The following is a 13,593-nucleotide window of genomic DNA, read 5'->3' as shown; positions in this document are numbered from 1 at the left end:
ACCCCAGAAGATTCATATTAGTAGGATTAACTAACGGGATTCTCGCAGCTCATTTACAGGAGAGGCAATGTTATGCATGTAGATGCACTCATTATAATTTTTCAATAGGCAGAGCTCATATTAGTCTCTTTATTGATCACATTATATATTGGATTATTAATTGCACAATTTTGTAAAGTATTACCAAAAATAACAGTCCACAATGAAATTCCAGATTCCCAATCCCTGGCCCACAAGAGCTGTCAGCAGAGTAGAGGCATTCAGTGAATGCAGTGCTCACACAGACCATCACGCCCCGTTAGGCATTGTACCATTGTCAGCACTGCATGGAGGGAATGTGTGCGGTTAATTGGCTTACAATGTCCTATGTTATTACATTTTTATCATTGTAGCAAAATATATTCACAAGCATGGGATTAGCAGATAAAGGAATGGTATATCCTTCAACTTTATAATAGAGCAGCATAAAAAACAAGACACAATCCAATAGAATGCCATACTTAAAAAGACATACAGAAGAACATATTTACCTCCATGACCAAGAAAACAGAGTTGGGCATTTCCTGCAAAATAAAAAAAAAAAAAATAACATAAGAAAAAAACAAAAACAGGTTGATCGGACATTTCAAATATAATATATTATTATTATTATTATTATTAATATATTCAAAGAGGCTTTATGAAAAGAATTTTGGCAATGGTTGCCAGCACCATAGACATACCATGTCATGCTAGCTGAGGGTTTGTGCACATATTAAGTATTTTCTGCAGATATTTTAGCATTAAAGATGGGGGGTTTTGGCAGGAAAAATGATCCATTAAAGAATAATTAAAATAAATAATAAAAATGCATTTTTGTTTTAGTATGCAGTTCACTTTTTCTGATTCATTAGAATAAGGGAAAAAAAAAAAAACAAAAAAAAAACACCACACTTATAACTTATAAAAATGCTGAAGGAATAAACAGATCTCAGAAACCTCATTCATGTTGATGGGACAGTAAAATGTCATGTTTTTTCTGCAGAAACAAGATGTATATATTCCCTTAAACAAACAAAAAAAAAAAAACACGCATGTAGTTTTCATTTTATAAGACGCACTGGATTATAAGTCGCACCCCAAATTTGAAGGAGGAAAATAGGGAAAAAATAAATCATTTGTACTGATAAAATGATCTTATAAACTGATCTTATAAAATGATCTTTTAAACCTAGTGCCTCTTGTATTAGCTCACCGGGTGGGAGCGCGGTGGTGGAGCAGCTCAGGAATGTCACAGGAGGCAGGGTAGGCAACGCTGCGGACTAGGAGGAGGGGGTGTCGCGGCTCATGAGGTTAGGCGATGCTGCCGGATCGGAGGAGGGGCTGTCCCTGTTCATGAGGGTCAGTGTATCGGCAATACTACGGGCTCGTTGGGTGTCACGGCAGCAGGTGCCATTGATCTGCCGGCAGGCTTGGAGGAGAGGGTGTCGAAGCTCAAAAGGGTCAGCAATACTGCGGGCTCGTGGAGAGTCGTTCTGCTGGAGGGTGAACCTATGCCAGAGTCTTAAATCTTTTGATGCCTCAGACAGATTTACCCCAGTATTTAGTTCCATGCATCTTACCATCAATTCTGTCTAGCTTCCCTGTCTCTGCTGAAGAAAAGCATTCTCACAGCATGATTCTGTCACCATCATGTTTGACTGTGGGGATGGTGTTTTCAGAGTGATATATAGTATTAGTTTCCTGCCACACACAGTGTTTTGCATTTAGCCCAAAAAGTTCTACTTTGGTCTAATTTGACCAGAACACCTTCCTCCACATGCTAGCTGTGTCACCTAGAAACAGGACTTTTGGCATGCTTTCAAAAATGGCTTTCTTGCCACTCTTGCATAAAGGCCAGATTTGTGGAGTACACGACTAATAGTTGTACTATGGACAGATTCTCCCACCCGAGCTGTTGATCTCTGCAGCTCCTCCAGAGTGACCATGGGCCTCTTGGCTACTTACATTTTCAAGGCACTGTAGGTGCGTTATTCCAATGGGACACAATACTATCTACACCACTTACTGTTTGACACAAACTGCAAGCTGTCAGACCAACTGGAAATTCAGCATATCCCACTCACACACATACTCATCTTGCCCCCTATCTGCTGGTGACCCCCAAGGTTCAGTTCTTGGAACTTCTTCTCCATCTACATCTTCGGCCTGGAACAACTCAGTCTTATGGCTTTCAGTATCATGTCTACACTGATGACATGTAGATCTACCTCTCTGGACCAGATATCACCTCCTTACCAACCAGAATGCCACAATATCTGCTATTTCATCCTTTTTCTCTGCTCAACTTCTAAATATAATGTGGACAAAATGAATTAATCATTTTTCCCACAACCTCACTCAAATCCGCTCAACAGATCTATCCATCAGAGTCAATGGCTGCTCATTCTCCCCAGTCCCGCAAGCTCGCTGCCTCTGGATAACCCTGGACTCTGCTCTCTCCTTCATGCTATGTATATCCAAGCCCTTTCTACCTCATGCAGACCCCCGAAAAAATAAATTTCCCGAATCTGTACAGTCTTTAACCAAGTTTCTGCAAAAACACTAGTGTATGGCCTCATCATCTCCCGCCTCGACTACTACAACCTCCGGCTCTCTGACATCTCTTAACAGTCTTGCACCCCTTCAATCTATCCTAAAACTCTGCAGCCTGATGAATCCACCTGTCCCCTCACAATTCCACGGCCTCTCTACTCTGCCAATTCCTTCACTGGCTTCAGATTGCCCGAAGGTTCTAGTTCAAAACCCTAACTTACCTACCGTAACCGGTCTCCTCCACACATCTAGTCTCCAGATACCTACTTGCATGCACCTTCCGATCCTCACAAGATCCCCTTTCTCTACTCCCCTCTTATATTCGCTTTCCCTAAATTGCATACAAGATTACTCCGGTGCCTCCCCATACTCTGGAACTCTTCACCACACACTCACCTACCATGGGGAATCCTTCAAAAGGAACTTGAAGCCCTACCTCTTCCGACAAACATACAACCTGCAATAACCCTCAGTGCACTATACCGTCGCATGACCAGCTCTACCCTCACCTACTGTATCCTCACCCCTTCCCTGTTGACTAAGCCCTCACGGGCAGGGTCCTCTCTCCTCCTGTACCAATCTGTGCTTTGTATTGTTCATGATTATTGTACTTGTTTTATTAGGTACACCCCTTTTCACTTGTAAAGCATCATGGAATAATAATAAATAATAATAATAATTATAATAATGTGAATAGATCCCTCCAAAGAGGTTAGTAATGACCAAATCAACCTTCTTCCAGAAACATAGGAATGCAAATAAATCAAAACCCTAAAAGCCCTCATACACATTGAAGTCTGCTGAACTTTCTTATACTGACCAATAGTCAAAGGTTGGAGTCACACTTTATGTGACTCCAGTGAGGGTAACATCGCATCACCTGGATTGGCAGCCCACTCTGACAGTAGTGTGCATCTGCATAAAAATACATGAAGCTCCAGGTTCCCATCAGAAGAGCCTGTCCAAGCGATGCAATCATCGTGCGAGTCACATGCAAGTGTGACTCCAGCCTAAGGCCGACATTCATAGCCCGAGTACAGACTTCAGTCTCGGGTTTGGTTGCAAGTCTCTTGACCCAAACCATATATGCATGCCTATGAGGCTGTTAAGTTGGCTCAGCAGTTCCACAGCCAGTCAGAACATCAAGGTCTTTACTCTAACTGCAAATTAATCCAAAACGCAAAAAGGAACTGACGATATAGGCTATACAAATATTTAAAAACTTTATTGAAAGACTCAAATGAGATTTAAGGTGTTTTACATAAAAGTATTAAAAAGGACTGAATGTCTAGATAACAGCATCAAATGGTGAAACCACAGATAAGTGTACACATATACAAAGATACAAAAAGTGCAAATGCAGATTTAAGGCCACTTCACACATAACGAGATCGTGAACGAGATCGTTGCTACGTCACAGTTTCTGTGACGCAACAACGACTTCACTAGCGATCTCGTCATGTTTGACACGTACCAATGATCCTCCCCCTGCTGTGAAATCGTTGGTCGCTGCTGAACAGCCTGGGCCATTTTTGGCTCGTTGGAGTCCTGCTGGGCAGGATGCATCTGTATGTTTGACACCTAGCTAACGATTTAGTTAACGACCTAGATGAGTGATTCGAGATCGGAATTGTTACCACAGCTGTTGTGTGACAGGGACCAGACGATTTACAAGATCGTTATACAGGTCGCATGCACGTTCCTAAAGTCGGTGTGTGCGACACCTCACATGATTTCACCAACGACTCAGCAACAATCTGGGAACTGTGACGTAGTAGCAATCTCGTTCACTATCTCGTTATGTGTGACTGGACCTTTAGGTCATCACAGTAGAACAAACATGGCTGTACATACAGTGCCTGTTGCCAAATGGCACACAATAGTTAGTAGATATGGATCAGTAGAATGTTAGTGTGCCTGCAGATGTTCAAAATGCCGATAGCATAATTGTGACCACAATGCTAGACTTTCAGTAGGGGTCCGATGTATATTGGGGCTCATACATCAGGGAAAAGTACTAGAATATTGAAGAGATGGTGCATATAGCAACTTACTAATTTATCAGGGTGTACAGATCTGGATAGCGTGTCACCCCCATGCGCATTTCGGCTACGACGCCTTCGTCAGGTGCGGTTTTCACCATTTGAAGCGGTTATCTTGATATGCAGTCCTTTTTAATACTTGTGTAATTCACATTATACCCAATTTGAGCCTTTCAATAAAGTTTAAAACAGGTTATATCATCTATATGGACTACATAGTCAGTTCCTTTTTGTTTTAAGATTAAGGTTTCTTACCAATCAGTCCGGTTTTGGTCATACTGATCCATATACCAATTTGAAATCCTTTACACTTGATACATAATGTACATATGACTGTCATATAGGTTGTACAGATATCACTTATTTTCTGTTTATTCTAACTTCGAATGACAGATATGTGAAACTGACCTAATTTGTATGGGAACCTCCTTACTCTCTTCCAACAATTTTATATGCTTTCTATTTTTTTCATGAAATGCAACTGACGCACATTATAGCGCCATTTATTCCATGGCACTTCACATGTGAAAAAGTGCACACATTCACTATTGCCTGTAGACTTTTCAGCCCCAGCTTTATTTTACTAGTCCTTTAACCAGTTTCCTGAGCGCTATGCTTGCAGAAGGTCAGCCTATTTTCCCATGAACGCTCTAGTGTGTTTTTGCAGGCCCATAATCCTGCCTTACACGTTTTCCTAGAAAGAGTTTTTCTAGGAATGTTAACAGTACTTACATAAATAACTCAGAACATGTCTCTCCTCTGAAGGCAGAGTCTTTCAAGCTGTGCGGCTGATATTACAGTCAGAAAGTTCATTTTCTAACCTTTCACAGCTGGAAGTGGGTGACCCCATTAATCATTAGTCACGTGAAAAGCTGTACAGTCCTAGTAATAAATTGGTTACATTGACTGTAAAGAGCCAGAGGCTCTCGGCAGAGAATATTAGTGTTCGCTATGCACGCATATACTTTACAAAAGAAGAGGCTTGTTCCAAGTAAATTCACATTACCGGTTGCTCCAAATGAACATTTCATTTAATAATTCAACATGAACTACGAGACCGGGACGTTCTCCAAAACCTATTTAATATAGATGGTGGATTACCAAACAAGTTGTCAGATCTCATCTGCCTTCACAGAGAGTAATGCCATCATCAGACAGACAAATGTAAGCAACAGATATGCATGAATGAGCAAGAAAACAAGTATTGGCCAAGGATGAATATCACAGAAAACCGTGATGGGAAAGATTATGCAAAAAAAGACAAGGAAGAGAGAACACAATTAAAAGGGGTTATCCGGCTTCTTTTGACTTTATTTCCCTATTGGGCTACATTGGGGCAGGTAAGTAGATAGAGACCACTTACCTGCCCTGCTGTCAGCCCCTCTCCCCCGACTCAGAGTGGTCATGTGACCGCTCCTGCTGCGATTTTGCTGCTTCCGGTCATTTCATGTCAACATGGGCAGGACCATGTTGACATGCAAATCTGGAACAGCATGTTGCCTCCCTGTTGGGCTGTACAATGCGTGAGCCCCCGCCCCCCTTCCCTGCACCCTCCCACACATTCCCCCGTACCCCGTACTCTGCCCACAGCCTCCCCCTGCACTGCTGTGGGGTCCGTCACCTGGGGGAGGGGCCTGGCAGCGGCTGCCCACGGTGTCACCGCCAGCACCGAGCCCCCTGCTCAGGATCGCACATTCAAATGTGCCAGCATCACAGATGCCGATACATTTGAAAGCGCTGATGAGAAGCAGCGCAGCTTCTCATCACTGTCCCGCTGTCTATGCTCTCTTCAGCACAGCGGTGACGTCACTACTGTGCTGATATGTCCAGAGCACAGACAGCGAGCGAACGTGCAGGAGTGGCGGGGACCGAGGAGGGGTGAGTATGTACTCCCTACATGTGTTCCCTACGGGGGTAGGGGGGTCGGTACAGAGCACCATGTGTGTGCGCGCGTGTGGGGTGCAGAGCCATATGCGTGGTGCGGGGTGCAGAGCCATATGCGTGGTGCGGGGTGCAGAGCCATATGCGTGGTGCGGGGTGCAGAGCCATATGCGTGGTGCGGGGTGCAGAGCCATATGCGTGGTGTGCAGAGCCATATGCGTGGTGTGGGGTGCAGAGCCATATGCGTGGTGTGGGGTGCAGAGCCATATGCGTGGTGTGGGGTGCAGAGCCATATGCGTGGTGTGGGGTGCAGAGCCATATGCGTGGTGTGGGGTGCAGAGCCATATGCGTGGTGTGGGGTGCAGAGCCATATGCGTGGTGTGGGGTGCAGAGCCATATGCGTGGTGTGGGGTGCAGAGCCATATGCGTGGTGTGGGGTGCAGAGCCATATGCGTGGTGTGGGGTGCAGAGCCATATGCGTGGTGTGGGGTGCAGAGCCATATGCGTGGTGTGGGGTGCAGAGCCATATGTGTGGTGTGGGGTGCAGAGCCCAATGTGGGGCTGTTATTTGCAATGCTGTAGTGATAAGAGGTCAGGTGCTGGGGAAGAATACTGACAGGGAATGTGTGTTAAGGGGGCGGGCAAAGGGCGGGGCTGGACACTGGGGAGGGGCTGGACACTGAGGCCAGGCGGTGCCAGCTGTGACTGGGAGGTTTGGCACAGGAAGTGGTCATGTTTGCTAGAGCTGAATGTAAACAAAGAGCTGCAGAGAATAAAAGGGTGAATTAAAGAGCAACAAAAGTTAGAAAACAAAAAATAAGGTAGGGGTGATTTATATGACAATACAGCACAGATTAGCTTAACAAAATTTTTTGAGTTTATGTCGGACAAGTCCTTTAATGTCTGTCATAAGTGGGGTTACGAGTTATGCAGATCAAAGTCAGGGGGCATTTCATTACTGTCTGCCCCTTCCCTTCATCCGGTTATCTGATGAAGAGCAGACATTGAGTGTGTATACAGAACCAACCTTCCCTACTACCCTGCAGACTGTAAGCCCTTGTGCGCACACTGGTTTTTGCCGCGTTTTTGGGGTGCAGTTTTGGTCCTAAAACTGCATGAATTTCCCTTCCCCAGCAAAGTCTATGAGATTTCATTTTTGCTGTCCGCACGTTGCAGCTTTTTTTGGCTGCGTCTTTCAGGTGACCACAAAAATTGCAGCATGTCCATTCTTTCTGCGTTTTGCCAGCATTTGAGCCCTTCCGGTCAATAGAGTTGACTTAAACGCATTGGGCAAAGGCAAAAAACGCAGTAAAAACACGGCAAGAAATGCGTGCAAAAACCTTTTTTTGGGGATCAAAAACATACATCTCTGTGGTCACCACAAAGATGCAGCGTGTGCACATAGCCTAAGCCAGCAAGGTCCATCCCCCTCTGTCAGTCATTTTAGTTTGTTCATTAGAACTTATATTTGTATTTTGTATGTAAACCGGGTCAGATCCGGAAGAACCAGGTATATGGCCGATCTGTACCACAAGCTTTTCGGCAGTGTCTTCACAGTTAGTCTCCCAATGCAGTTGTGTAAGGTTTCTTCACTTACCTTTTTATTGGATTGTGTTTTATGCATCTCTTATTCCATCTTGTAAAGCACTGTACTTTTTGTATATTTAATCTAAAATTTAACGAGTTTGTTCTAAGGTGCATGATCTAGAGGAGACAATAGCCTGGGAAAGCTGGTGTGCATATGTACCAGTGTGTTGCCCAGTGTAGGCATCTTGCTAGCCTGGTAAAATGGCGAGTGGTGGCAGAGTACAGTGTGCCCTGGATATGGGGGGGGCCGTCTGCTTGGCTCATTGTTGACCAACTGCGATCAGAAAAGTGAGTGGAAGTGCAGTCTCCTTTATAAATCGCATCCGAAGCATGTGTTTGCGTGGATTTCCTCCCACACTCTCAGCGTCGACAGCAGGCTGCCAAAAATGCTCAGCTCCGATGCTGCTCAGTCTTCTGATAGTGACCACGGCCGGGTACTGCACACTTGCCTCCCATTCTAGTTAATAGGAGACGGATGTGCAGTACCCGGCCACAGCCACTATGGAAGATGGCGCCGCGCCGGAACTGAGCATTTCCGGCTGCCTGCTGCCACAACTGAGAACAGCTGATTGGTGGGGGGTGCAGGGTGTCGGACCCCGGCCGATAAGGGGTGCTTCACACACAGCGAGCTCGCTGCCGAGATCGCTGCTGAGTCACGCTTTTTGTGACGCAGCAGTGACCTCATTAGCGATCTCGCTGTGTGTGACAATGAGCAGCGATCTGGCCCCTGCTGCGAGATCGCTGCTCGTTACACACAGCCCTGGTTCGTTTTCTTCAAAGCCGCTCTCCTGCTGTGACACACAGATCGCTGTGTGTGACAGCAAGAGAGCGACAAATGAAGCGAGCAGGGAGCAGGAGCCGGCGTCTGACAGCTGAGGTAAGCTGTATCCAAGATAAACATCGGGTAACCAAGGTGGTTACCCGATATTTACCTTAGTTACCAGCCTCTGCAGCTCTCACTCTGCCTGTGCTGCCGGCTCCGGCTCTCTGCACATGTAGCTGCTGTACACATCGGGTTAATTAACCCGATGTGTACAGCAGCTAGGAGAGCAAGGAGCCAGCGCTAAGCAGTGTGCGCGGCTCCCTGCTCTCTGCACATGTAGCTGCATTACACATCGGGTTAATTAACCCGATGTGTACTGTAGCTAGGAGAGCAAGGAGCCAGCGCTCAGTGTGCGCGGCTCCCTGCTCACACTGGTAACTAATGTAAACATCGGGTAACCATACCCGATGTTTACCTTAGTTACCAGTCTCCGCAGCTTCCAGACGGCGGCTCCGTGCAAGCGCAGCGTCGCTTGCACGTCGCTGCTGGCTGGGGGCTGTTCACTGGTCGCTGGTGAGATCTGCCTGTTTGACAGCTCACCAGCGACCATGTAGCGATGCAGCAGCGATCCTGACCAGGTCAGATCGCTGGTCGGATCGCTGCTGCATCGCTAAGTGTGAAGGTACCCTAAGACATTGATGACCTATCCTAAGGATAGGTCATCAACGTAAAAGTAGTGGACAATTCCTTTCACTGTGAGAGGCCCCCTTTGTGTTGAAGTCTTACAGAAAGTCAAGCAAACCGCTAATGCACTAAATAGGACATGCTGTGATTAAAGAGGCGAGCATAAGGATAGTATGTCTTTAAGCCGAAGTTCCCACAACGATCGGAGTTTTTAACGCTGCGTATTTTCACAGTGTAAGCATCTTACAGTTGCAACAAAGTGGATAGGATTTATAGAAATCTCATGCCCGGTGTGCTTTAGGTTTTATTATGCAGCGTAAACTGACCTGCAGTGTGTTTTTGACATCGGCAACATGTCAAGTTCCTTTAGCCTAAAAATGCATTTTATTTGCAGATTTTCCATTTCGAGTTGAAGGAGAGGAGGGAAAATCCACAACTACAAAATGTGTTTTTAACGCATCTCTGCAGTGCAGACGCACTAAAACCGCACAATCCGTACATGACTTTATCAATAAAGTTTTATGAAAGCTAAGTAACAGGAAGGATCTAAAATAAAACCGTATAATCTATAAAATTACATTAACCTCAGCAGAAAAAACAAGCTAACAACGCATGTAAAAAAAAAAAAATAAATAAAAAAACAACCGCGTGTGTATTTGTGTATATTAGAAAAACACTATTAAAATTATACTTTTAAGTAAAAGCAAATTATTCCTAAACTTAGGGGTTCTCTTTACCATTAGGAAAGCACTGCACATACTTGACGAGATGAAATTATACCGAAAATGTCCACCCCTCCAGTTATGGCTTTATGCTGTAAATTCACTTAAAAGGGAACCTGTCACCACTTTTTGGCCTATAAGCAGCAGCCACCACCACCGGGCTCTTTATATACAGCATTCTAACATGCTGTATATAAGAGCCCAGGCCGCTGTGTAGAACATAAACACTTTATAATACTTACCGAACGATCGTGTGGTGGGCCATGTGGGTGTCTCCGTTCTCCGGTGCAGGCACCTCCTCTTTTGGTCTTTTGGCCATCTTCATACTCTTTCTGAAGCCTGTGTGCAAAACGCGTCTGCGTCATACACACTCGCCGGTCCTGTACAGGCGCACTACAATACTTTGATCTGCCCTACTCAGGGCAGATCAAAGTGCGCCTGCTCAGGACCTGAATGCCGGCGAGTGTGGATGACATCGGACGCGTCATGCACTGCAGCTAGAGAAGGAGAACAAAGATGGCCAAAAGAGGCGGCACCGGACAACAGAGACGCCCATATGGCCCACCGCACGACCCTTAGGTAAGTATTATAAAGTATTTTTTATGTTCTCACAGAGGCCTGGGCTCTTATATACAGCATGCTAAAATGCTGTATATAAGAGCCCGGTGATGGTGGCCACAGCTTGTAGGCTGAAAAAGTGGTGACCGGTTCCCTTTAAGTTTTTTGGTTTTTTTTGGACTATGCCAATCATCCCCCTTTGTTCAATTGTTACATGGCAAGAATTATTAAGTCTCATGTAGACATTATGGGCAGCAGCCCACTTTCAAAAGTAAGCAGAAGAATAGCAAACTGACAAGCTGTATTTGCAATAGCTAAGGGCCGTTTCACACATCCGGCTTTTCACCGGATTGGCGGATCCGGCGCACTCCAGTACAGTGTGATACAGTACAATGGCAGCGTGGCAACGTCCGGGTCACATGCTCCGGTCACATGACTGCATGCGACCGGAGCTTGTCGCGCTGCCATTGTACTGCAGACTGTACTGGAGTGCACCGGATCCGCCAATCCGGCGAAAAGCCGGATGTGTGAAACGGCCCTTAGCATTTCCCTAAGGGCACCATCTCCCTAAACGACATACCAGCGATTCCGACCACGATTTCACCTGGTCAGGATCGCTGGTGCGTCGCAACATGGTTGCTGGTGAGCTGTCAATCAGGCAGATCTCACCAGCGACTCTGCGCTTGGTAACCAAGGTACACATCGGGTTACTAAGCAAAGCGCTTTGCTTAGTAACCCGATATTTACCCTGGTTACGTGTGTAGGGAGCCAGCCCTAAGCGGTGTACGCTGGTAACCAGGGTAAATATTGGGTAACTAAGCAAAGCACTTTGCTTGGTTACCCGATATTTACCCTCTGCTTACACAGAGTCGGTGCTCGTTGGTCTCCCACTGTCAAACACGCTGATATGTGCTGCACAGCGGGAGACCAACAAGCAAAAAATTAACCAGAACAGGGTGTAGCGATCAGCAATTTCACAGCAGGGGCCAGGTCGCTGCTTAGTGTCACACACAGCGAGATCGCTGATGAGGTCACTGGTACGTCACAAAATCTGTGACTCAGCAGCGATCTCGCTATGTGAGAAGTACCCCTAAGAGTCTGCTCAAGTATCCTGCGCAAAGCTCTAGTATTCCCATCTGCATAAACACAGGAAGTGTTATCATGGGAATATAGATAACCTTTAGCATTAATAAAGCCATAACTTCATAAAGGAATAGGATATTTAATTTAATACATATTAAAAGGACTTAATACACATTTACTCTAATGGCCCACTTAGATGATCCAATAATCGGTTAATGTTTGTAGGAACTCGTTTCCAACTACCAACCTGTGTTCGTCGCCCGATAAACTGAAAACCGCTTGTTCACCAGTGCAATTTTTATGCTGGTAAGAAAACCATTGCTACTAGCAGCGCATCATCCAACATGCATAAGTGATGAGCTGCCTATAACATGATATCCTATGCTCACCAGGATATAAGAATTATTAACGGTCGTTCTGTACACATAGAATGTTTGAGAGGCCAATAAACAACCATCGGTTGTTAACTACCTGAATCAGCATGTGTAAAAGTGATTAATTCTCTAGAAACTAAGAACCAATAAGTTAGGGAACACTAGGCATTATCTTTGCTCTAGTTATTCAACTATTATGCTTTATGCCAGGGGTGAGGAACCTTTTCTCAGCCGGGGGCCATTTGGAAATTTCTACCAACCTTCGGGAGCTGCACAAAATTATCAATGTGACAATGACCCTGCTATTTTTGGTCAAACAATTAACTCCCTCTTACTCTGGCGGCCGGAGCTGCTTCTTTGGTGTGGCTGTGATGTTTGATAATACTAATCATGTTTCTTCTCACAGCTGCTTTTTCAGGTTTGTCTGGAGCACAGTCAACTCCTTGTGATAATAAGATTGGTAAATCATATACATCACAAGAGACATTGGGGGGCACATACATCACATAAGAGGCTATATATGCCCCCAGCATCTCCAATGTGATGTATAAGTCACAGGAGACGCTGGAGGCAAACGCAAGAGGGCCTGAGGGGGGCACAGACATCGCAAGAGAGGCACAGACATCACTGGGGGGATGCAAATCTGGGGTGTTACACCACATAAGTATGTGTTTGTGTGGGGGGGGGGGGGGGGGAACACAGCACTGGGCATTCCACAAAACTCTGGGGGGTGGTAGACAGAACTGGAGGCCACAAAGCACTGAACGAGCCACAGCGCTCCGGAAGGGCAGAGGGGCCGGCCACACAGCACTCCGGAAGGGCAGAGGGGCCGTCCACACAGCACTCCGGAAGGGCAGAGGGGCCGTCCACACAGCACTCCGGAAGGGCAGAGGGGCCGGCCACACAGCACTCCGGAAGGGCAGAGGGGCCGGCCACACAGCACTCCGGAAGGGCAGAGGGGCCGGCCACACACCGCAGCGCATGTGGCGATTTAAAGGGCAGGCAGCCACAGCACTGCAACCCCCGGGAATCTGCCCTGCTTTATGCCATCAAGGAATTAAACAATACCATTGGCTAAATTAGTGGTGATGCAGCTACCTACTGTTTTGCAGATTTGTTAAAAACCTGTAACCACCAAGTCCAGTGAAATTTATCTAGGAAATTGCTAGAATTTTGAAGGAATCGTTACGTAGACTAATGAAAATCATTATTCACCATGGCTGTAATGAGGTAACTGGCTGTAATGTAATAATAATAATAATAATAATAATGTAACTGGCTGTAATGAGAATTACCCAAGGAAATGAAGACCAAGAATTACCTCT

At 45.7% G+C, this 13,593-nt stretch overlaps 1 protein-coding gene across 2 annotated transcripts in view; it reads right to left on the bottom strand.

Moving 5' to 3' along the window:
* ULK2 (unc-51 like autophagy activating kinase 2) overlaps positions 1-13,593 on the bottom strand; it is a 182,073-nt gene that overhangs the window by 106,679 nt on the left and 61,801 nt on the right. For both annotated transcript variants that reach the window (XM_075336250.1, XM_075336251.1), the window contains exon 4: positions 531-563. In XM_075336250.1, the coding sequence (XP_075192365.1) occupies positions 531-563 (33 nt within the window). The remainder of the gene's footprint in view (positions 1-530; positions 564-13,593) is intronic.

This window comes from Anomaloglossus baeobatrachus, chromosome 2 (assembly GCF_048569485.1).
Source record: "Anomaloglossus baeobatrachus isolate aAnoBae1 chromosome 2, aAnoBae1.hap1, whole genome shotgun sequence".
NCBI classification, from domain to species: Eukaryota; Metazoa; Chordata; class Amphibia; order Anura; family Aromobatidae; genus Anomaloglossus; species Anomaloglossus baeobatrachus.
The sequence above is the reverse complement of the archived record's forward strand: the minus strand, read 5'-3'. Positions and strand labels throughout refer to the sequence as shown.